Source organism: Ovis canadensis, chromosome 2, assembly GCF_042477335.2.
Source record: "Ovis canadensis isolate MfBH-ARS-UI-01 breed Bighorn chromosome 2, ARS-UI_OviCan_v2, whole genome shotgun sequence".
NCBI classification, from domain to species: Eukaryota; Metazoa; Chordata; class Mammalia; order Artiodactyla; family Bovidae; genus Ovis; species Ovis canadensis.
The window spans coordinates 125284317-125306181 of NC_091246.1; the positions used below are offsets into that span (position 1 = coordinate 125284317).

Consider the following 21865-nt stretch of genomic DNA (forward strand, 5'->3'; position numbering starts at 1 on the left):
TTACCTCTCATTTGGGCGCTGCAAGATGACGCCAGCTTTTCGAGCCAACGGCTTGCTTGGTCGCGCAAATTGAGTTCTTGGGTGGAAAGGTAGCGTTCTATATTTTGCACAGCTGTTAGGACCTCTCGTTAGTCGTCCCGTAGTCGTGTTCCTTTGAGCACACTTTCCTGCAGACCCCTTATAGCTCCATGAGCCTGGCTTTTTCCTTTGGACACCTGGCTCCTACTCCATCTCTCCCACGTTCATTAGATCTTCTCGGCTTTACCCTGGCTAAGGGCTTTAGCCTGCCCCCTGGTTGCTGTTTCGCGCGTGTTTCTGGGGTTTTAGCTTCTCCAGTTAGTCAACCGAATCCCTGAACTCTGAGAATGTTTATGCCCCCCATCTTCATTCCCTTTTGTAAGCTTATATGTTACATATTCGTGGTTCCTATATATTAGGGGGTGCTTCTCTTCATTCATTGTTTCATTCATTCAATAAACAGTTACCAATCTCCTCTGTAGCTCTCTTAAGTGTAAAGAGCCACAGACAGCTTAACTATAACAGGAACAGGAACTGCCTTGATTCTGTAGAAAATTACCACATCTCTCGTCTTTCTGGAGGCAAATAATTATTGAGAGCCTTCTATATGTGAGACACAATTCAAGACAGATGTGATCCCTGCCCTGTTACCTTCGATGGGAGAAAGGCAAAAATCTTTAACAAACAAAAAGATCACAGATTGTATACTGAAGAAAATAAAATAGGAATATAAGAGAGAGAATAGTTTTCTCTGAGGAGGTTTAGGCTTGACCTGATGAATATGTGTTAAGGTTGTGTAGTTTAAAAGGTAATATTTTAACAATTCAATGGTAATACAAATTTGGTATAAAATCAGTGGGCAGAAATAGAATGGTCCCTGTTAATCCTATTCTCTGTTGCAGAAAGGGGGACCCCTTCCAGGGTTCAAATGGGGGCTCTTGTCTAACACTTGGAAATGAATTGCCTGAGGAGACACACATGCTGATAAAGTAGAGGCTTTATTGGGAGGAGGCACCCGGGTGGAGAGCAGTAGATAAGGGAAACTGGGAAGACTGTTTGGTCACATGGCTGATGGTTTTCTCTGTCGAATCATTCTGACTTAGGGTCCTTCCTGTTGGCGCATGTATTGCTCAGCCAAGATGGATGCCAGTGAGAAGGAGTCTGGGTGGTTAGAGGACACGTGGCATCTCCTTTTGCCCTTTCCTTAAGGCTTCCAGTTGGTGGCTTATCAGTGCTATGTTCCTCAGCAGGACCTTCTGTCATAAAATAAGGCGTGGAAGTACTTACTATGGTGCCTGGCTGGAGTGGGCGGTTTCAGTCAGTGTGTTTCCCCTAATATCTCCACCGTGAAAAGTTTGGAGTGTATGCTTCTTGACATTTTTATAAGCATACATATATGCATATTCATATATACCTTATGTTATTCTTCAATGCTTTGCAATGCACCAAGTGTTTTTTCCCCCCGTCTATATGCTTTCATTGCAGTGTATTAAAATTTTATCTCCTTTTTAATAACTGCATAGTATTTCACAGAGTAAATGTAGCATACTTGATTAAATCAATCCCTCAAAAGTAGACATTTAGTCATTTCCATTTTTTTTTTTTTTAAAAAGGGCACATAGTGCTATAGGACATATGAATTTGACATAAATTTGTGACAGTATTGCTGTAGGAGATATTCATAGGATAAGTATTGTGGGGTTGAAGGATATTTTTTTTTTATTTTGAAGGAGTGTTTACTGGAATAGAGATGCGTGTTACTGGGAAAACCAAGAGAAATAACTAATAACAGCCAAAAAAGGGAACTATTTAGTCTAAAGTTTTGGGAAAGTCCATAAGAGAGTATGATTTCTTAAAAAGAAATCAGGAAGGAAGAGGACTGATGAAATAGTGCAAGGCAAACAAAATTGCCTATGAATACTGCATCAGTGAGCACCAGTTGAAAGGTAGCAAGTGTGGGCAGTTCATTATTTAAAACTGAGTGTATTGTTGAGTCACTTTTGCAAGAATTGCTAAGTGTAGGAACTTCCCTGGTGGTCCAGTGGCTAGGACTCTTTGCTCCCAATTCAGGGGGCCCAGGCCTGACCCCCAGTCGGGGAACTAGATCCCACATGCCACAACTAAGACCTGGTGCAGCCAAATAAGTAGTTTTAAAAAAGGGAAAGAGAAAAAAGGAATTTCTAAGTATAATGAAAACTCAAATTTGGAAAACTCATCAGTGGCCACAGGACTGGAAAAGGTCAGTTTTCATTCCAGTCCTGAAGAAAGGCAAACTACCACACAATTGCACTCATCTCACATGCTATCAAAGTAATGCTCAAAATTCTCCAAGCCAGGCTTCAACAGTACGTGAATGGAGAGCTTCCAGATGTTCAAGCTGGGTTTAGAAAAGGCAGAGGAACCAGAGATGAAATTGCCAACATCCACTGGGTCATAAAAAGCTACAGAGTTCCAGAAAAACATCTACTTCTGGTTTATTGACTACTCCAAAACCTTTGACTGTGTGAATCACAACAAACTGGAAAATTCATAAAGAGATGGGAATACCAATACCTTACCTGTGCTTACCTGTCTCCTGAAAAATCTGTATGCAGGTCAAGAAGCAACAGTTAGAACCGGACATGAAACAATGGACTGATTCCAAATTGGAAAAGGACTACGTCAAGACTGTATATTGTCATACTGCTTATTTAACTTATATGTAGAGTACATCATGTGAAATGCCAGGCTGGATGAAGCACAAGCTGGAATCAAGATTGCCAGGAGAAATATCAATAACCTCAGGTATGCAGATGACACCACCATTATGGCAGAGAACGAAGAGGAATTAAAGAGCCTCTTGATGAAAGTGAAAGAGGAGAGTGAAAAAGCTGGCTTAAAACATTCAGAAAATTAAGATCATGGCATCCAGTCCCATCACTTCATGGCAAATAGATGGAAAAGCAATGGAAACAGAGACTTTATTTTGGGGGGCTCTAAAAGTACTGCAGCTGGTGACTTCAGCCATGAAATTGAAAGATGCTTGCTGATTGGAAGAAAAGCTATGACCAACCTAGAAAGCATGTTAAAAAGCAGAGACATTACTTTGCCGACAAAGGTCCATTTGGTCAAAGCTATGGTTTTTCCGGTAGTCATATATGGATGTGAGAGTTTGGACTATAAAGAAAGCTGAGTGCCAAAGAATGGATGCTTTTGAATTGTGGTGGTGGAGAAGACTCTTGAGAGTCCCTTGGACTGCAAGGAGATGAAACCAGTCTATCCTAACGGAAATCGGTCTTGAATATTCATTGGAAGGACTGATGCTGAAGCTGAAACTCCAATACTTTGGCCACCTTATGCGAAGAACTGACTCATTGGAAAAGACCCTGATGCTGGGAAAGACTGAAGGCAGGAGGAGAATGGGACGACAAGGGGTGAGATGGTTGGATGGCATCACTCACTCAATGGACATGATTTTGAGGAAACTCTGGGAGTTGGTGATGGACAGGGAAGCCTGGCATGCTACACAGTCCATGGGGTCACAGAGTCGGACATGACTGAGTGACCTAACTGAACTGAAGTATAACAAATTCTGCTCCTTAATATTTCGTTTAGTATACTGACATTCATATATCACACCACAGTCTTCGTTGATTGGTTTACAAACATTAAAATAAAAGCAAAACTTTCTTAAGTGTTTGGAGGACTTGAAAGAACTAATGGAATAATAAGGGTGATAGAAGGTGGGTGTTTACTCTCTGAACACGGTATCAGATACTTCCCTAGCCATTTCATAGAAAAGAACAAGGGACGTTTGGCTCATTTGTTGAGAACTGAGTGTCTTTGACAAGTCCTTGGTTCTCTTTAGTGCTCCTTTTCTTTCTATTCCTCTCCAGAATCTTATTTAAAAGTCAAGCATACTGGAGTGGGTTCTAATTCCTTTTACTAGGATATCTTCCCAGCCCAGAATTGAATCTGGGTCTCCTGAATTGCAGGCAGATTCTTTACTGTCTGAGCCACCAGGGAAGCCCCAATGCCTCTGTCTATGGGAATTGTTCAGGCAAGAAGACTGGATGGGTTGCCATTTCCTTCTCCAGGGAATCTTCTCAACCCAGGGATCAAACCCAGGTCGCCTGCACTGCAGGCAGACTCCTTACCATCTGAGCCACCAGGGAAGTCTTATTTCTCTAGAATAAATACCAATAAGTGGGACTGCTTAGTCAAATAATGTTTAAGTTTTTAGGAAATTGCCAGACTGTTTTTCCTGTTTCAGTACCATTTTGCATGCTAATCAGTTAGTTATGGAAGTTGTAGTTGCATTACATCCTTGTCAGCGTTGTGTTGTCAGTGTTTTTAATTTAAGCCACTGTAATTTTGTAGTGGGATTTCATTATTATTTTCATTGCATTAATGACTAATGCTGTTGGGCATCTTTTCATGTGTTCATTTCCTATCTATATATTAATATCATCTTTGGTGCAGTGTCTTCGAATATTTTATCCATTGTTTTATTGGTTATTTTCTTATCTTGGAGTTTTTAAATTTTTAAAAATGTATTTTATTTTATTTTTTTTTTTTCATCATTAGGAGAGAATTTTATTTTAAAAGTGTCATCTTAAACTGCAAGGATGTCCGTTAAACATCACAATTAAACATGCCAAAGGAGAAGCCATGTTGTCAAAATGCCCACTTAACCCACCCAAACATCTCAAACCCACCCTTTGCTGACCTTCTATAACCCCATTTTTTTAAGTTTTTTTTTTTTTTTAAACAAGAGAAAGTAGACAGATACATGTTGGTAAATGCTAACTGTCCATATTCACATAGAGACACAGTGTAATCTCTGAGCCCAATATACAGAGAAAGGAGGAAAAAAGCTAGAATTCTATGCACTACTACACAGGGGCCTAGCACCCTCCAGCTTCCAGCAGAGCTAAGGGAGCAGAAGGTTTTTCTTTTTTTCCCACAGAGCATGGTGGTGTTGATTCCATAGTTTTTGTTGAGACAGGAAGGGATAAAAATGAATTTGGAACAGAAAGGGGTAGAGATTCTTGTCCCACTGAATTCTGCTCAAGGTATTTCCCTCCCCCAAATAAGTTGTGAACCATGGTATAAAGGAGAAAAAAGACCTCAAAAACAGGGCGACTGAGCACAAGAGGAGAAAAAAAAAAAATAAAGACTGCAACTTGCTCCCAGGGACTGGAGAAAATTAAAAATGGTTGGAATCCATCAGTGTTCCATTAGTCATCTTCTCCTTCATCTTCCTCTCCTTCCTCCCCCTCATCATCATCTTCATCTTCTTCACCTTCATCCTCATCCCCTTCTTCATCAATGTCTTCCAATCCTTCTTCCTCTTCGTCATCGTCGTCATCCTCTTCTCCTTCCCCTTCCTCATCATCCATGTCAGGAACCAAGTAGTACTGTAATGGATTTGGCCAAATATCATCTTTGATGACCTCTCCTAACTCATCTGCACCTGCATCAGAATGATCAGTAAACCAGGTGAAGAAGCTTTCTGGTTCCTCATGCTGTCTCTTCCTGCTGGCTTTATTCTGTGTTTGACTTGATCGTTTCGTCAAATCCTTTCCAGATTTCCATTTGATTTCAGTGGACTTTGAAGATGGATCACCACTCTCATTCAGATGAAATTCTTTGGAGAGAATTTTATTTTCGAAGTAAGGGTTTTCATCAAAATAAAAATCTATTCTGTAACCTGATTTAATGTCTTCAAATTCTGTCACTTCAACTCTTGTCAAATAATGCAGCGCCTCTTCATCCTCCTCCCCAAGCAGTGCAGACACTTGTGGATGGTTAACAAATGTTGTTACCCAAAAATTTGGGATTTTGGCGATCAATTCTGACCTCTTCTGAAAAAATGGTTGGCGGAGTTTGTTATATTTCTGTTCTACTTTCAAAATCTCCTCACTGGCTTGTTCATTAAGTCTGTCTATTTCATTTTGTACTTCATCAATATGTTCAATTGCTTCTTGCTGTTCTTTTTCTTCCTTCGGCAAGTTTGAAGAAGCAGATGCCTCATCTGGCCTGGAGGCAGGAGTCGGCCTGGCTTTCTTCAGTTTCTTTGCTTGGGGTGGAAGGGAGGACTGGTGTTTGGGGGCCATGATGCGGAAAAAAAGCCAAGAATCCTCCCAGGAGAAGAGAGAGGAACTGCGAGCTCAGAGAACTCTAAAAATGTATTTTAGATACAATTCTTTTCTCAGATATGTGGATTGTAAATACTTTCTCCCAGATTGTGGCTTGCCTTTTCATTCTGTTAATAGTATCTTTCACAGAACTGAAGTTTTTGGTGTACAGTTATCAGTTCTCTTCTTTCATGGATAATGTTTTGTTGTTGTATTTAAAAACTCTTTTTATCTATTCCACGTTTATGAACGTATTCTCCTATGTTTAATGTGAAGAGTTTTATACAATTGACACTTGAACAACATGGGTTTGTGTTGAACTATGGGCCGACTTATATGCCCTGGACCAGTCTTGAACTATGGGTCTGTTAGGGGAAGCACACTGATTGAAACCGCCCACCCTGGCCAGGTACCATAGTAACCATTTGCATGGGTTGTTTTATGACGGGAGATCCTGATAAGGAATACGGAACTAATAAGCCACCACCAACCGGAGAGTTCGGGAAAGGTCTAAAGGAGACACTGAGTGTCCGTCCACTTCCCAGAATCCCTCTCGCTAGCATCCATCTTGGCTGAGCGATGTGTGCACCACCAGGAAAGACTCTGAATTAGAATGATTGGCCAAAGACCACCTGGAAACTAATCCCATCACCATAAAACCCGACATTGTGAGCCACGCGGCAGAGCAGTTCTCCTGGTTTCCCTTACCCTACTGCTCTCCACTCGGGTGCCCTTTCCCAATAAAATCTCTTGCTTTGTCAGCAGATGTGTCTCCTTGGACAACTCATTTCCGAGTGTTAGACAAGAGCCCAGTTTCGGGCCCTGGAAGGGGTCCGCCTTCCTGCAACAGGTCCACTTATATGCAGGTGTTTTTCAACAAATATGTTGGATTTTTTTTTTTTTTTGAGGTTTGTGACAGTTCGAAAAGACTCACAGATTCTCTGTATTGTCTAGAACTATCAAAAAAATTAAGAAAAAGTTAGGTGTGTCAGGAATGCAGAAAATGTATACAGATAATACACTTAACATAAAAATATATATTCACTGACTGTGTCATTCAGTTCAGTTCAGTTCAGTTCAGTCGCTCAGTCGTGTTCGACTCTTTGCGACCCCATGAATCGCAGCACTCCAGGCCTCCCTGTCCATCACCAACTCCCGGAGTTCACTCAGACTCATATCTATCGAGTCAGTGATGCCATCCAGCCATCTCATCCTCGGTCGTCCCCTTCTCCTCCTGCCCCCAATCCCTCCCAGCATCAGAGTCTTTTCCAGTGAGTCAACTCTTCGCATGAGGTGGCCAAAGTACTGGAGTTTCAGCTTTAGCATCATTCCCTCCAAAGAACACCCAGGGTTGATCTCCTTCAGAATGGACTGGTTGGATCTCCTTGCAGTCCAAGGGACTCTCAAGAGTCTTCTCCAACACCACAGTTCAAAAGCATCAATTCTTCGGCGCTCAGCGTTCTTCACAGTCCAACTCTCACATCCATACATGACCACAGGAAAAACCATAGCCTTGACTAGACGGACCTTAGTCGGCAAAGTAATGTCTCTGCTTTTGAATATGCTATCTAGATTGGTCATAACTTTTCTTCCAATGAGTAAGCATCTTTTAATTTCGTGGCTGCAATCACCATCTGCAGTGATTTTGGAGCCCTAAAAAATAAAGTCTGACACTGTTTCCACTGTTTCCCCATCTATTTCCCATGAAGTGATGGGACCGGATGCCATGATCTTCGTTTTCTGAATGTTGAGCTTTAAGCCAACTTTTTCACTCTCCTCTTTCACTTTCATCAAGAGGCTTTTTAGTTCCTCTTCACTTTCTGCCATAAGGGTGGTGTCATCTGCATATCTGAGGTTATTGATATTTCTCCTGGCAATCTTGATTCCAGCTTGTGTTTCTTCAAGTCCAGCGTTTCTCATGATGTACTCTGCATATAAGTTAAATAAGCAGGGTGACAATATACAGCCTTGACGTACTCCATTTCCTATTTGGAACCAGTCTGTTGTTCCATGTCCAGTTCTAACTGTTACTTCCTGACCTGCATACAGATTTCTCAAGAGGCAGGTCAGATGGTCTGGTATTCCCATCTCTCTCAGAATTTTCCACAGTTTATCGTGATCCACACAGTCAAAGGCTTTGGCATGGTCAATAAAGCAGAAATAGATGTTTTTCTGGAACTCTCTTGCTTCTTCCATGATCCAGCGGATGTTGGCAATTTGATCTCTGGTTCCTCTGCCTTTTCTAAAACCAGCTTGAAAGTCAGGAAGTTCACGGTTCACGTATTGCTAAAGCCTGGCTTGGAGAATTTTGAGCATTACTTTACTAGCGTGTGAGATGACTGTGCCATTGGTAAGGTTTTAGTTGGGGGTGTCCCTTGTAGCTTAGTTGGTAAAGAATCTGCCTGCAATGCAGGAGACCTGGGTTTGATTCCTGGGTTGGGAAGATCCCCTGGAGAAGGGAATGGCAACTCACTCTGGTATTCTTGGGTGGAGAATCCATCTTGTGTGGAGTCCATGGTGTCACAAGAGTTGGACCCAACTTAGTGACTACACCACCACCACCAAGGTTTCTACTCAACAGTAAGCTAGGAAGGGAGAATGGAGGGTGTCTGTGAAGACTGGAAACATGGAGAGTATTATTTTATTTTGTACTGACTGAGGATATAATTCAAAAGAGAACTTTTGTTGTTATTTTTTGTGGTAATTTTTCTCAGATTATTAAAATGATACCAAAAATTAAAAATTCTTATTGAACTCTCAGATTTTAATTTGAGAGTCTAGGCCATAGGGAATAGCTTCATAAAGCTGTGAAATGGAATATTTCCTGCCTTAGCTGTATACAAGGATGGCACAGCCTTTAGGGATTCCAACCTTCCAAATGTAAATTTCCAAGCCGGGAAGAACAATGCGAGCTATCCAGCAGCCATCAGCCACTCCCCATGGTTAGCCCAGAGGAGCTCATGGGGGTGGGAGAAAGTGCCAGTGCCAGCCATCCACCACACCCACCACTCTCTATGGTGAACAAATGAAGAATATAGGGTGTGAATAATTGAGAAGCAGGATGCTGGCCTCAGAGAGCTAAGATGCATATGAAAAGGATGCAAGCCCAGAGCTTGCATCTTCCCATATATAGAAGAGCACTAAATTTCTTAACTTGAGATATTTAGTTTCCTTAATTAACAATAATCTGATGTACTGACTATCTGCTCCCTTTCTTGCAAACTTCTGTATAAGCTGACTCCTTCCTCTGCCTCCTCAGAGCAGTTTCTTAGGCTGCTTGCGATGCTGTCTCTCAGGCTTGAAGTCCTAACAATTTCCACCAAATAGACATACAGCTCTCAACTTTTAGGTTGTGTGTATGTTTTTTCAGTCAACAAAGCTTAAAAAATTCTACAATTTAATGACGACTGTGCACAGATTTGCAGATGATACCACTCTTAATGGCAGAAGCGAAGAGGAACTAAGGAGGTTCCTGATGAGGGTGAAAGGAGAGTGGAAAACCTGGTTTAAATCTTCACAAAAATGAGTACCATCCCACCCGGTCCCATCACTTCATGGCAAATAGATGGGGAAACAGAGGCAGATTTTATTTTTTGGGGCTCCAAAATCACTGTAGATTGTGACTGCAGCCATGAGATACAAAGATGCTTGCTCCTTGGAAGAACAACTATGGCAAAACTAGACAGCATATTAAAAAGCAGAAACATCACTTTGCCAACAAAGGTCTATACAGTCAAAGCAAAGCTTTTCCAGTAGTTATGTATGGTTGTGAGAGTTGGACCATAAAAAAGGCTATGTGCCAAAGAATTGATGCTTTTGAATTGTGGTGTTGGGAAAGACTCTTGAGAGTCCCTTGGACTGCAAGGAGATCAAACCAGTAAATCCTAAAGAAAATCAGTCCTGAATATTCATGGGAAGGACTGATGCTGGAGCTGAAGCTCTAATGCTTTGTCCACCTGCTGTGAAGAGCCCACTCATTGGAAAAGACCCTAATGCTAGGAAAGATTGAAAGCAGGAGGAGAAGCGGGTGACAGGATGAGATGGTGGGATGGCCATCACCGACTCAGTGGACATGAGTTTGAGCAAAATCCAGGAGTTAGTGAAAGACGGAAGTCTGGGGTGCTGCAGTCCACGGGGTTACAAAGAGTCGGACATGACTTAGTGATTAAACAAGTGCAAAATAAGCCATTAAGTAGAGTCTCAAGTCCTATCCACATAAAATTCAGCGTATACAAAACACTATACTTTTAAGTACTTGGCCTTAATAAATATTTTATGCTAGTTATATCCCCAAGGGTGTTCTAGCTATTCATTACAAGCTTTTACTAAAACTTCGTTACTATCTATAAAGATGTAATTAGCTACACATGGGCTTCCATCGTGGCTCAGCAGTAAAGAACCCACTTGCCAATGCAGGAGATATGAGTTTGATCCCTGGGTCGGGAAGATCCCCTGGAGAAGAAAATGGCAACCTACTCCAGTATTCTTGCCTGGAAAATCCCATGGACAGAGGAACCCGGCAGGTTACAGTCTATGGGGGTCACAAAAGAATAACCTTGCTGCTAAGCAACAGCAACTACAGCAACAGAATGACCAGTCACTGACTCTGCTGAGGGCCTGATTTCATTAACCTTTTTTTGGAGCTTCTCTGATCTTATTCCTTTTCATGTTTATTTGGTTTTGTGTTTATAAGGATTTAGTACACTACCATGCATACATACACGCGTATAGGCGCATATCCCCAGCCTATGTGTATACATATATTTGGATATGCATACTAAAATTGTCTCTTCAACTATTAGGGTGCAAAATTTAACAAGATTAGAAACTGGTTGCTAAGAAGCAAATGTGAATATAGAGGGCACTTTTCACATTTTTAATACAGTATTTATTATTTTTAAACCTGATTCTAAATTGGTTTCCAAGATACTACAAAACTTTAAAAAGTTCTTCTTGTTTATATACAACTGATGTCTATTCTGTTTTGTTTCCTCATTTTTGAATTAAATTATGTTGATTAATTTATAATTCATAAAATCTGAATTAAATCAGATTAAATAATTATCCACTGATACATGCAATCATGAAATTTAATTCAACATGTAAGATGAAGTGTCTGATAATAAATTGTGTTTCTGCATTATCCAAAGTGATGAATTTCTAAGGCCTTTTTTTTTTTCCCAAGATACAGTGTTTTTCTACACCTTAGAGTGGACATACAACCTTTGTGAATTAATTTAGTTTAGAAATTTGACAATTTTTGAAAAACAAGTGAAAATATAAAAACATTAAACAATTATGAAATTGTGATGGTCTATTTTATAAAGACGGAGAAGGCGATGGCACCCTATTCCAGTACTCTTGCCTGGAAAATCCCACAGACAGAGGAGCCTGGTAGGATGCGGTCCATGGGGTCGCGAAGAGTCGGACATGACTGAGCAACTTCCCTTTCACCTTTCACTTTCATGCATTGGAGAAGGAAATGGCAACCCACTCCAGTGTTCTTGCCTGGAGAATCCCAGGGATGGGGAAGCCTGGTGGGATGCCGTCTATGGGGTTGCACAGAGTCGGACACAACTGAAGTGACTTAGCAGAGAGATTATATAAAGTAGTTCATCCATTTAATCTTTTAAAAATCATCTTAATAGGTGTATTCAGTTCAGTTCAGTCACACAATCGTGTCCGACTATTTGCGACCCCATGTATTGCAGCACGCCAGGCCTCCCTGTCCATCACCAACTCCGAGTTCACTCAAACTCACGTCCATCGAGTCAGTGATGCCATCCAGCCATCTCATCCTCTGTCGTCCCCTTCTCCTCCTGCCCCTAATCCCTCCCAGCATCAAAGTCTTTTCCAATGAGTCATCTCTTCACATGAGGTGGCCAAAGTACTGGAGTTTCAGCTTTAGCATCATTCCTTCCAAAGAACACCCAGGACTGATCTCCTTTAGGATGGACTGGTTGGATCTCCTTGCAGTCCAAGGGACTCTCAAGAGTCTTCTCCAACACCACAGTTCAAACGCATCAATTCTTCGGCGCTCAGCTTTCTTCACAGTCCAATTCTCACATCCATACATGACCACTGGAAAAACCATAGCCTTGACTAGACGGACCTTTGTTGGCAAAGTAATGTCTCTGCTTTTGAATATGCTGTCTAGGTTGGTCATAACTTTCCTTCCAAGGAGTAAGCGTCTTTTAGTTTCATGGATGCAATCACCATCTACAGTGATTTTGGAGCCCCAAAATATAAAGTCTGACACTGTTTCCACTGTTTCCCTATCTATTTGCCACGAAGTGATGGGACCAGATGCCATGATCTTCATTTTCTGAATGTTGAGCTTTAAGCCAAATTTTTTGCTCTCCTCTTTCACTTTCATCAAGAGGCTTTTTAGTTCCTCTCCACTTTCTGCCATAAGGGTGGTGTCATCTGCATATCTGAGGTTATTGATATTTCTCACGGCAATCTTGATTCCAGCTTGTGCTTCTTCCAGCCCAGTGTTTCTCATGATGTACTCTGCATAGAAGTTAAATAATCAGGGTGACAATATACAGCCTTGATGTACTCCTTTTCCTATTTGGAACTAACCTGTTTTTCCATGTCCAGTGCAAATGTCGTATATACATGGTGATGTGGGTTTACAGAAGGCCCCCTGACCTGATCTGAATTTCTGAGGGAAGTGATGATTCACGTAATTCTTAAAGGATGAATAGAAGTAAGCCATGTAAAGAGACTCTGTAAAGAACATTCCAGGCGGAATGAACAGCATAAACAAGACCCCAGGTTTCCCCCATGGTTTCTCACATGTGAGGATTGAGGAACTGTTATTTGAATCTTCCCCCAGAGATCTTTTATTCTTCATGGTGGTCTGTAAGTGCATTTTAAAGAACAGATCAGTTATAGCATCCAATAGCATGACCCGCAGTAAATTTTCTATTTAAAAAAATGTTTACATCAACCATTTGAAGAAAACTGACCCAGTGCTAGAGTGTTCACTTTTACCTGGCCATCTAAGTCTCACCTAGCAATTGTCCTAGCCCATCATTCCTTTACGTGACTCTGCTCTTCTCAATGCACACTACATTACACTCTGCTTCCAAAGGCACCTGTGAGTAAAATTCTTCTCCTTCCCTACAACGCTCACCCATCCACTCAGAACAGATCTCCGTAAAAGACTAGGAAGAAGGTTTCATATCTCACTGGGTTCAGTCACTGTCCATTTTAGTACTTATTAATTTTTTTCTTTCTGGAGTGATTTATTGGTTGACTTTGATTTCAGGGCTTTGTAATCTCAAATTACTGATTCAGAGTATGATATTAAAGGGCCTGACTTGTTAGATTATTTTCAGTTTGGGAAATAAATTATTATTTCTACAGTGGTAGATAAAAGCATGATAATTTGAATCAATGATTCCTTATGATCCATAGGTAAAATCTAGGCTTCTTGATCTGGCAATAAAGTTCAATTCTGTTCAGTCACTCAGTTGTGTCCGACTCTGAGACCCCATGGACTGCCACACAACAGGCCTCCCTGTCCATGACCAACTCCTGGAGTTTACTCAAACTCATGAACATTGAGTCTGTGTTGCCATCCAACCACCTCATCCTCTGTTGTCCCCTTCTCCTCCTGCCTTCAATCTTTTCCAGCATCAGAGTCTTTTCAAATGAGTCAGCTCTTCGCATAGGGGCCAAAGTATTGGATTTTCTGCTTCAACATCAGTCCTTCCAATAAATATTCAGGACTGATTTCCTTTAGAATGGACTGGTTGGATCTCATTGCTCTCCAAGGGACTCTCAAGAGTCTTCTCCAACACCACAGTTCAAAAGCATCAGCTCTTCGGTGCTCAGCTTTCTTTATAGTCCAACTCTCACATCCATACATGACTACTGGAAAAACCATAGCCTTGACTAGGTGGACCTTTGTTGACAAAGTAATGTCTGTGCTTTTTAATATGCTGTCTAGTTTGGTCATAAATTTTCTTCCAAGGAGCAAGCGTCTTTAAATTTCATTGCTGAAGTCACTGTCTGCAGTGATTTTGGAGCCCCCCAAAATAAAGTAAGGCACTGTTTCCACTGTTTCCCCATCTATTTCCCATGAGGTGATGGGACCGGATGCCATGATCTTAGTTTTCTGAATGTTGAGCTGTAAGTCAACTTTTTCACTCTCCTCTTTCACTTTCATCAAGAGGCTCTTTAGTTCCTCTTCACTTTCTGCCATAAGGGTGGTGTCATCTGCATATTTGAGGTTATTGATATTTCTCCCAGCAATCTTGATTTCAGCTTGTGTTTCATTCAACCCAGCATTTCTCATAATGTACTCTACATATATGTTAAATAAACAGGGTGACAATATATAGCTTTGATGTACTCCTTTCCCTATTTGGAACCAATCTGTTGTTCCATATCCAGTTCTAACTGTTGCTTCCTACCTGCATACAGATTTCTCAAGAGGCAGGTCAGGTGGTCTGGTATTCCCATCTCTTTCAGAATTTTCCACACTTTGTGGTGATCCACACAGTATTGATCCACAAAAGGCTTTGGCGTAGTCAATAAAGCAGAAATAGATGTTTTTCTGGAACTCTCTTGGTTTTTCTATGATCCAATGGATATTGGCAATTTGATCTCTGGTTCCTCTGCCTTTTCTAAATCCAGCTTGAACATCTGGAATTTCACGTTTCATGAGTTGTTGAAGTCTGGCTTGGAGAATTTTGAGGATTACTTTACTAGCGTGTGAGATGAGTGCAATTGTGCAGTAGTTTGAGCATTCTTTGTCACTACCTTTCTGTGAGATTGCGATGAAAACTGACCTTTTCCAGTCCTGTGGCCACTGCTGAGTTTTCCAAATTTGCTGGCATATTGAGTGTAGCACTTTCACAGCATCATCTTTTAGGATTTGAAATAGCTCAACTGGATTTCCATCACCTCCTCTAGCTTTGTTCATAGTGATGCTTTCAAAGGCCCACTTGACTTCCCATTCCAGAATGTCTGGCTCTAGGTGAGTGATCACACCATCGTGATTATCTGGATCATGAAGATCTTTTTTGTACAGTTCTTCTGTGTATTCTTGCCACCTCTTCTTAACATCTTCTGCTTCTCTTAGGTCCATACCATTTCTGTCCTTCATTGAGCCCATCTTGGCATGAAATGTTCCCTTGATATCTCTAATTTTCTTGATGAGATCTACAAGAGAATATTCTACACATGGACATCACCAGATGGCCAACACTGAAATCAGATTGTTTATATTCTTTGCTGCCAAAGATGGAGAACTGTTAACAGTCAGCAAAAACAAGACCAGGAGCTGACTGTGGCTCAGATCATGCACTCCTTGTTGCCAAATTCAGACTTAAGTTGAAGAAAGTGGGGAAAACCACTAGACCATTCAGGTATGACCTAAATCAAGTCCCTTATAATTATACAGGGCCATGCTCAGTACCAGTGACTGGATTTCCCTGGTGGCTCAGATGGTAAAGTGTCTGCCTACAATGGGGGAGACCCGGATTCGATCCCTGGGTTGGGAAGATCCCCTGGAGAAGGAAATGGCAACCTACTCCAGTACTCTTGGCTGGAGAATCCCATGGATGGAGAAGCCTGGTGGGCTACAGTCCATGGGGTCACAAAGAGCTGGACACGACTGAGCAACTTCACTTTCACTATGCTCTTGCTGCTGCTAAGTCGCTTCAGTCTTGTCCGACTCTGTGCGACCCCATAGGTGGCAGCCCACCAGGCTCCCTGTCCCTGGGATTCTCCAGGCAAGAACACTGGAGTGGGTTGCCATTTCCTTCTCCAGTGCATGTAAGTGAAAAGTGAAAGTGAAGTCACTCAGTCCTGTCTGACTCTTAGCGGCCCCATGGACTGCCACCTACCAGGCTCCTCCGTCCACGGGATTTTCCAGGCAAAAGCACTGGAGTGGGGTGCCATTGAATTCTCCAAAGGCACTGTGCTCAGTATATCTTGAATCCAGTTTTCTGTTGATGGGTGGAGCTGTATTCCCTCCTAGCTATTTACCTGGGGCAAACTATGGTGGAGGTAATGAAGATAATGGTGGCTCAGTAGTAAAGCAATGCGGGAGACCCAGGTTCGAGCCCTGGGTTGGGAAGATCCCCTGGAGAAGGAAATGACAGTCCACTCCAGCACTATTGCCTGGAAAATCCCATGCACAGAGGAGCCTGGTAGACTACAGTCTAAGGGGTTGCAAAGAGTCAGACATGACTGAGTGACTTTGCTTTCAATGAAGATAATGGAGACGTCCTTCAAAAGATCTCATGCATGTATTTCTAGACTCAGTGCCCCCAACCCTGCAGCAGGCCACCACCGACCCACGCCTCCACTGGAGACTCCTGGACACTCACAGGCAAGTCTGGGTCAGTCTGTTGTGGGGACACTGCTCCTTTCTCCTGGGCCCTGGTACACACAAGGTTCTGTTTGTGCCCTCCAAGGGTCTATTTCCCAGTCTTGTGTAAGTTCTGGCAGTTCTGTGGTGGGGTTAATGGTGACCTCCTCCAAGAGGGCTTATGCCATACCCAAGTCTGCTGCACCAGAGCCCCTCTTCCTGTGGCAGTCCACTGCTGACCCTTTCCTCTACAGGAGACGCCCAGGCACAGCTCCGTTCAGTCTCTGTGGAGTCCCTGGGTCCTGGTGCACACAAGGTTTGTTTGAGCCCTCCGCTCACTCTGGTACTGTGCAGCCGGCAATGAAGGACTGACACGGATTGTCCTAACTTTAAAAAATCTATCTTATTTTTCTTGCTTTTATGAACCTCTCTGTGGGTATGGTCCTCCTAGCATTCCATGATGATTCTAAATCTGTACCTTTTCTTATGTTGCTTCTACCTGAAATCCCTTCTTATTTTTATTCTTAAAACTGAAATCCTTTCCAAGAGTTTTAAACCTTCTCAGTTCTCTTCCATGAATATTTTCATTTATCTTTCTACTTTCTAATCTGAGCAGGTAAACTTTTCTATATGACTTATTGCATTTTAATTATATAGTAGCTTGAGTTGTCTCAAGTTAATACTTGATTTGTCTGTGTTTTGGTGTTAACAGATATACAATCTTAGAGGTCAAGACAGTATATTGTCCTTTTGGATATCATAATGCAGTGTTTCCTGCATTGTGGGTTCCTAATTACCATTTATTGGTTGATGATTTATTAGTAGGTAAATTATCTTGGAACCAACCTTATATTCTTGAAGTATTTAATATTATTTGCATGCCAGAGATCTGAGCTGATGATGACTTCAGAACTAGGTATGAAAATTGGTTTTTAAAAAATGACTGCAAAAATAAAAATACGCCACATGGTGGCACCAAAGACACATCATTATTTTTGCAGACTTTGTATTTTTACTTCTACCAGAAATTATAATTACCGTATTAGCACATAGAAAAATATTTTTAATATCTAGCTGATATTTAAGCTCAGTTGAGTGTTATGGGATGAGCATTTCTCAGTATAGAAACGTTCAAAAAGATCTTTGTGAATCTTGTATTTATTTACAAAAGATGTCTTTAAGTCTAGAATTCTTCTATACTGTTTTGAAATTAGATTCCTCTTCCTTCACCATCTTAATCCCTCTCTACCCTAAAATTACATGAGCATTAGAAGCTGTTCTTGACATTTGGGTTTGGGGATGGAGGTCACTGGTGGCTCACAGGACATTCATTATATTCTGTAGAATGTGGACCTATACAAATTCCAGCTGTTGATGGTACATGCGTTCTCTGCAGAGAGGCTTCTTAGGCATGTTGCCTAAGTTTAATTTCTATGTGTAAAGTCATACTTAAAGTATGTAAACTGAAACAGCTGTTAGTACTCTGAGAATGCGTTTGGTGCACAGAACAGTTCCCTAGCCTCTCATTCCACCCCCACTTTATTTTGAAATACCTTTTGAATAGAAAAGGGCATTTTGGAGAGCCATCTAGTGTCTTTGACCCCATTAGTGAGTAGCAGTTTATTCCTGGGAAACCGTTGCATCAAACAAATGTTGGATTTTGCTTTAAACTCCTTCCTTGATAACCATGGGATTTCCTCTCCTTCTCTGTAAGCTTTGCTTATTCTTTACTTAGAAAGATATTCACTAATAATATAAGTTTTCTTAAACCCAAACTAAATCTCACTGTCTTATCATTTAGTAATTGCTTTGAACTTTTATTTTCCTAAAGGTTGGCAGTATTAAAGGCAGATTTTTGTATAACACCTATGTACCTTTTCATTGCTGTGGTATTTAAGGACTGTGTTTAAAAGTATTTTAATGTCTGGTTTATGTTGATGATTGCTTATAGAGTTCTAGCCACATAGAATTTGTGCTTCTAATTGTTTTCCCCCAAAAGGTAGTTATTAGTTATTAACTACTCTTTTTTTGTTTTTGTTTTTAATTTATTTCTTCTTTCCCCACTCCCATATTTCTTTTCAAAGATAATTGTTAAGGGCCTACCTCAGGTTTGTGTGTGTGTGTGTGTGTGTGTGTGTGTGTGTGTGTGTGTGTTCGTCGCTTAGTCATGTCCTACTCCTTGCAGCCCCATGGACTGTAACCCACCAGGCTCCCCTGTCTATGGAATTCTCTAGGCAAGATTACTGGAGTGGATGGGGAGGGAGATGGGAGGGAGATTCAAAAGGGAGGGGATATATGTATACCTATGGTTGATTCATGTTGAGGTTTGACAGAAAAATTTGGTGAAGCAATTATTCTTCAATAAAAAAATAAACTAGAAAAAACAAATAAAAAGAATACTGGAGTGGTTTGCCATTTCCTTCTCCATGGAAACTTTCCAACCCAGGGATCGAACCTGGGTCTGTTGCATTGCAGGTGGATTATTTACCAACTGAGGTACCAGGGAAGCAAGATGGGAGGGAGGCTTAAACAGGGTTACGACAGATCCTTTTCTTAAGGAACATTCAGTATAACAGGAAAGAAGCACAGATTAGTGGTGCTGAGAAAAGTGGTCATCTACGTGTAAAAGAATGAAACTAGAATACTTTCTAACACCGTACACAAAATAAACTGAAAATGGATTAAAGACCTAAATATAAGACCAGAAAGTATAAAACTCTTAGAGGAAAACACAGGCAGAACACTCTCTGACATAAATCACAGCAAGATCCTCTGACCCACCTCCCAGAGTAATGGAAAGAAGGACAAAAATAAATAAGTGGGGCCTAATTAAACTTAAGTTTTTGCTCAACAAAGGAAACTATAAGTAAGGTGAGAAGACAGCTCTCAGAATGGGAGAAAATAATAGCAACAAAACAACTGACAATTAATCTCCAAAATTTATAAGCGGCTGATGCAGCTCAATACCAGAAAAAATGAACACCCCAATCAAAATGTGGGCAAAAGAACTAAACATACATTTCTCCGAAGAAAACATACAGATTGCTAATAAACATGAAAAGATGCTCAGCGTCGCTCATTATTAGAGAAATGCAAATCAAAACCACAACGCGATGTCATTTCACACCAGTCAGAATGGCCATTCATCAAAAAGTCTACAAACAATAAATGCTGGAGATGGTGTGGAGGAAAGGGAACCCTCTTACACTGTTGGTGGGAATGCAAACTAGTACAGCCACTATGGAGAACAGTGTGGAGATTCCTTAGAAAACTGGGAATAGAACTGCCATATGACTCAGCAATCCCACTGTTGGGGGGCATACACCCCAAGGAAACCAGAAAGCAACCCATTGGCAGATGAATGCATAAGGAAGTCATGGTGCATATACACAATGGAATATTCCTCAGCTATGAAAAAGTGCATTTGAGTCAGTTCTAACGAGGTGGATGAAACTTGAGCCTGTTATACAAAGTGAAATAAGTCAGAAAGAGAAGGACAAATACTGTATATTAACAGATATATGGCATTTAGAACGATGGTGCCAGCGATTGTACATGCAGAACATCAAAGGAGACACAGATGTAAAGAACAGACTTTTGGACTCTGTGGGAGAAGGCGAGGGTGGGGTGGTTTGGAGAATAGCACTGAAACATGTATATTATCATATGTCAACTAGATGAGTGCAAGTTTGACGCATGGAGCAGGGCATCCAAAGCCACTGCTCTGGGACAATGCAGAGGGATATGGTTTGAAGGGAGATGGGGGTGGTTCAGGATGGGGGAGGGGGGGACACATGTATACCTGTGGCCAATTCATGTTGATGTATGGCAAAAACCATTACCATATTGTAATTATCCTCTAATTAAAATATATAAATTAATTCAAAAATTTTCTGACCACACTGAAGAGCCAACAACATAAGCTGGGGTAAATAAAGAAGACTTTATAGAGGAGATGTTATTGGAGGTAAGTGTTGAATGATAGAAGGGGATTTCTCTAGGCACTGAACGGTAAAGCAGATTTTTGAGGCAGCAGAATGGAATGAGCCCTAGGGTGATGGGTTTGTGGACATAAGGACTCATTTGGTTTTCTTTCAGATACATGGAAGGATAGGTGGTGAGAAAGAACAGAAAGGAAAGGAGATTCCCTGGGGTCCAGTGGTTAGGACTCTGCCCTTCCACTTGCTGTCAGATGCCTGGATTCAATCCCTAGTCGGGGTACTCTATAAGCCCCATGGTATGGCCAAAGAAACAAAACAGAACCAAAAATCCGAAAAGAAAATGCCCCAAAGTGCCTGCACTACTTGTTGCTACCCTTTCCCCTCACAAAAAAAAATTGAAAGGAAGCATGAGACTAGGTTTATCTATACTTAAAGGTTGGAAATATGAATGCAAAAATTTTTTAAATAAAAATTTCGAGATTATAATTATAAAATTTTGATATATGTTTTGACATGAAAAGTTTTGATTTATGTTATTTTAAAGTGATAATAATATATGTCTGTTTTTTGCATGAAGTGAAGTGAGGTCACTCAGTTTAGTTCAGTTCAGTCGCTCATTCATGTCCGACTGTTTGCGACCCCATGAATCGCAGCACGCCAGGCCTCCCTGTCCATCACCAACTCCCGGAGTTCACACAGACTCATGTCCATCGAGTCAGTGATGCCATCCAGCCATTTCATCCTCTGTTGTCCCCTTCTCCTCCTGCCTCCAATCCCTCCCAGCATCAGAGTCTTTTCCAATGAGTCAGCTCTTCGCATGAGGTGGCCAAAGTACTGGAGTTTCAGCTTTAGCATCATTCCTTCCAAAGTACACCTAGGGCTGATCCCCTTTAGAATGGACTGGTTGGATCTCCTTGCAGTCCAAGGGACTCTCAAGAGTCTTCTCCAACACCACAGTTCAAAAGCATCAATTCTTCGGCGCTCAGCTTTCTTCACAGTCCAACTCTCACATCCATACATGACCACAGGAAAAACCATAGCCTTGACTAGACGGACCTTAGTCAGCAAAGTAATGTCTCTGCTTTTGAATATGCTATCTAGGTTGGTCATAACTTTCCTTCCAAGGAGTAAGTGTCTTTTAATTTCATGGCTGCAGTGACCATCTGCAGTGATTTTGGAGCCCCCCAAAATAAAGTCTGACACCGTTTCCACTGTTTCCCCATCTATTTCCCATGAAGTGATGGGACCAGATGCCATGATCTTCGTTTTCTGAATGTTGAGCTTTCAGCCAACTTTTTCACTCTCCTCTTTTACTTTCATCAAGAGGCTTTTTAGTTCCTCTTCACTTTCTGCCATAAGGGTGGTGTCATCTGCATATCTGAGGTCATTGATATTTCTCCTGGCAATCTTAATTCCAGCTTGTGTTTCTTCCAGTCCAGCGTTTCTCATGATGTACT

General features: G+C 41.3%; 2 protein-coding genes and 1 long non-coding RNA gene across 5 annotated transcripts in view; 1 reads left to right on the forward strand and 2 right to left on the reverse strand.

Moving 5' to 3' along the window:
• The window catches only part of WDR75 (WD repeat domain 75), a 36022-nt gene extending 35484 nt beyond the window's left edge, over positions 1-538 (reverse strand). Inside the window, exon 1 of the mRNA XM_069576921.1 lies at positions 5-538. The gene's annotated coding sequence lies outside the window, so the exon portion shown is untranslated. The remainder of the gene's footprint in view (positions 1-4) is intronic.
• LOC138433779 (uncharacterized) overlaps positions 1-21865 on the forward strand; it is a 195609-nt gene that overhangs the window by 433 nt on the left and 173311 nt on the right. Inside the window, exon 2 of one of the 3 annotated variants that reach the window (XR_011254463.1) lies at positions 2613-3691. The exons of the other annotated variants lie outside the window; for them this stretch is intronic. This is a non-coding gene — a long non-coding RNA (uncharacterized lncRNA). Of the gene's footprint in view, positions 1-2612; positions 3692-21865 lie in introns of those variants that run through there. 3 annotated transcript variants of the gene reach the window in all.
• Positions 4789-6448, reverse strand: LOC138433770 (protein SET). Its single transcript, XM_069577001.1, has one exon. It carries the CDS (start codon positions 6114-6116, stop codon positions 5238-5240), a length of 879 nt encoding a protein of 292 aa, XP_069433102.1. The 5' UTR covers positions 6117-6448; the 3' UTR covers positions 4789-5237.

Bases quoted from the DNA above. Each gene is read 5' to 3' on its own strand.
- LOC138433770 (XM_069577001.1), bottom strand. From the start codon at position 6,116: ATGGCCCCCAAACACCAGTCCTCCCTTCCACCCCAAGCAAAGAAACTG.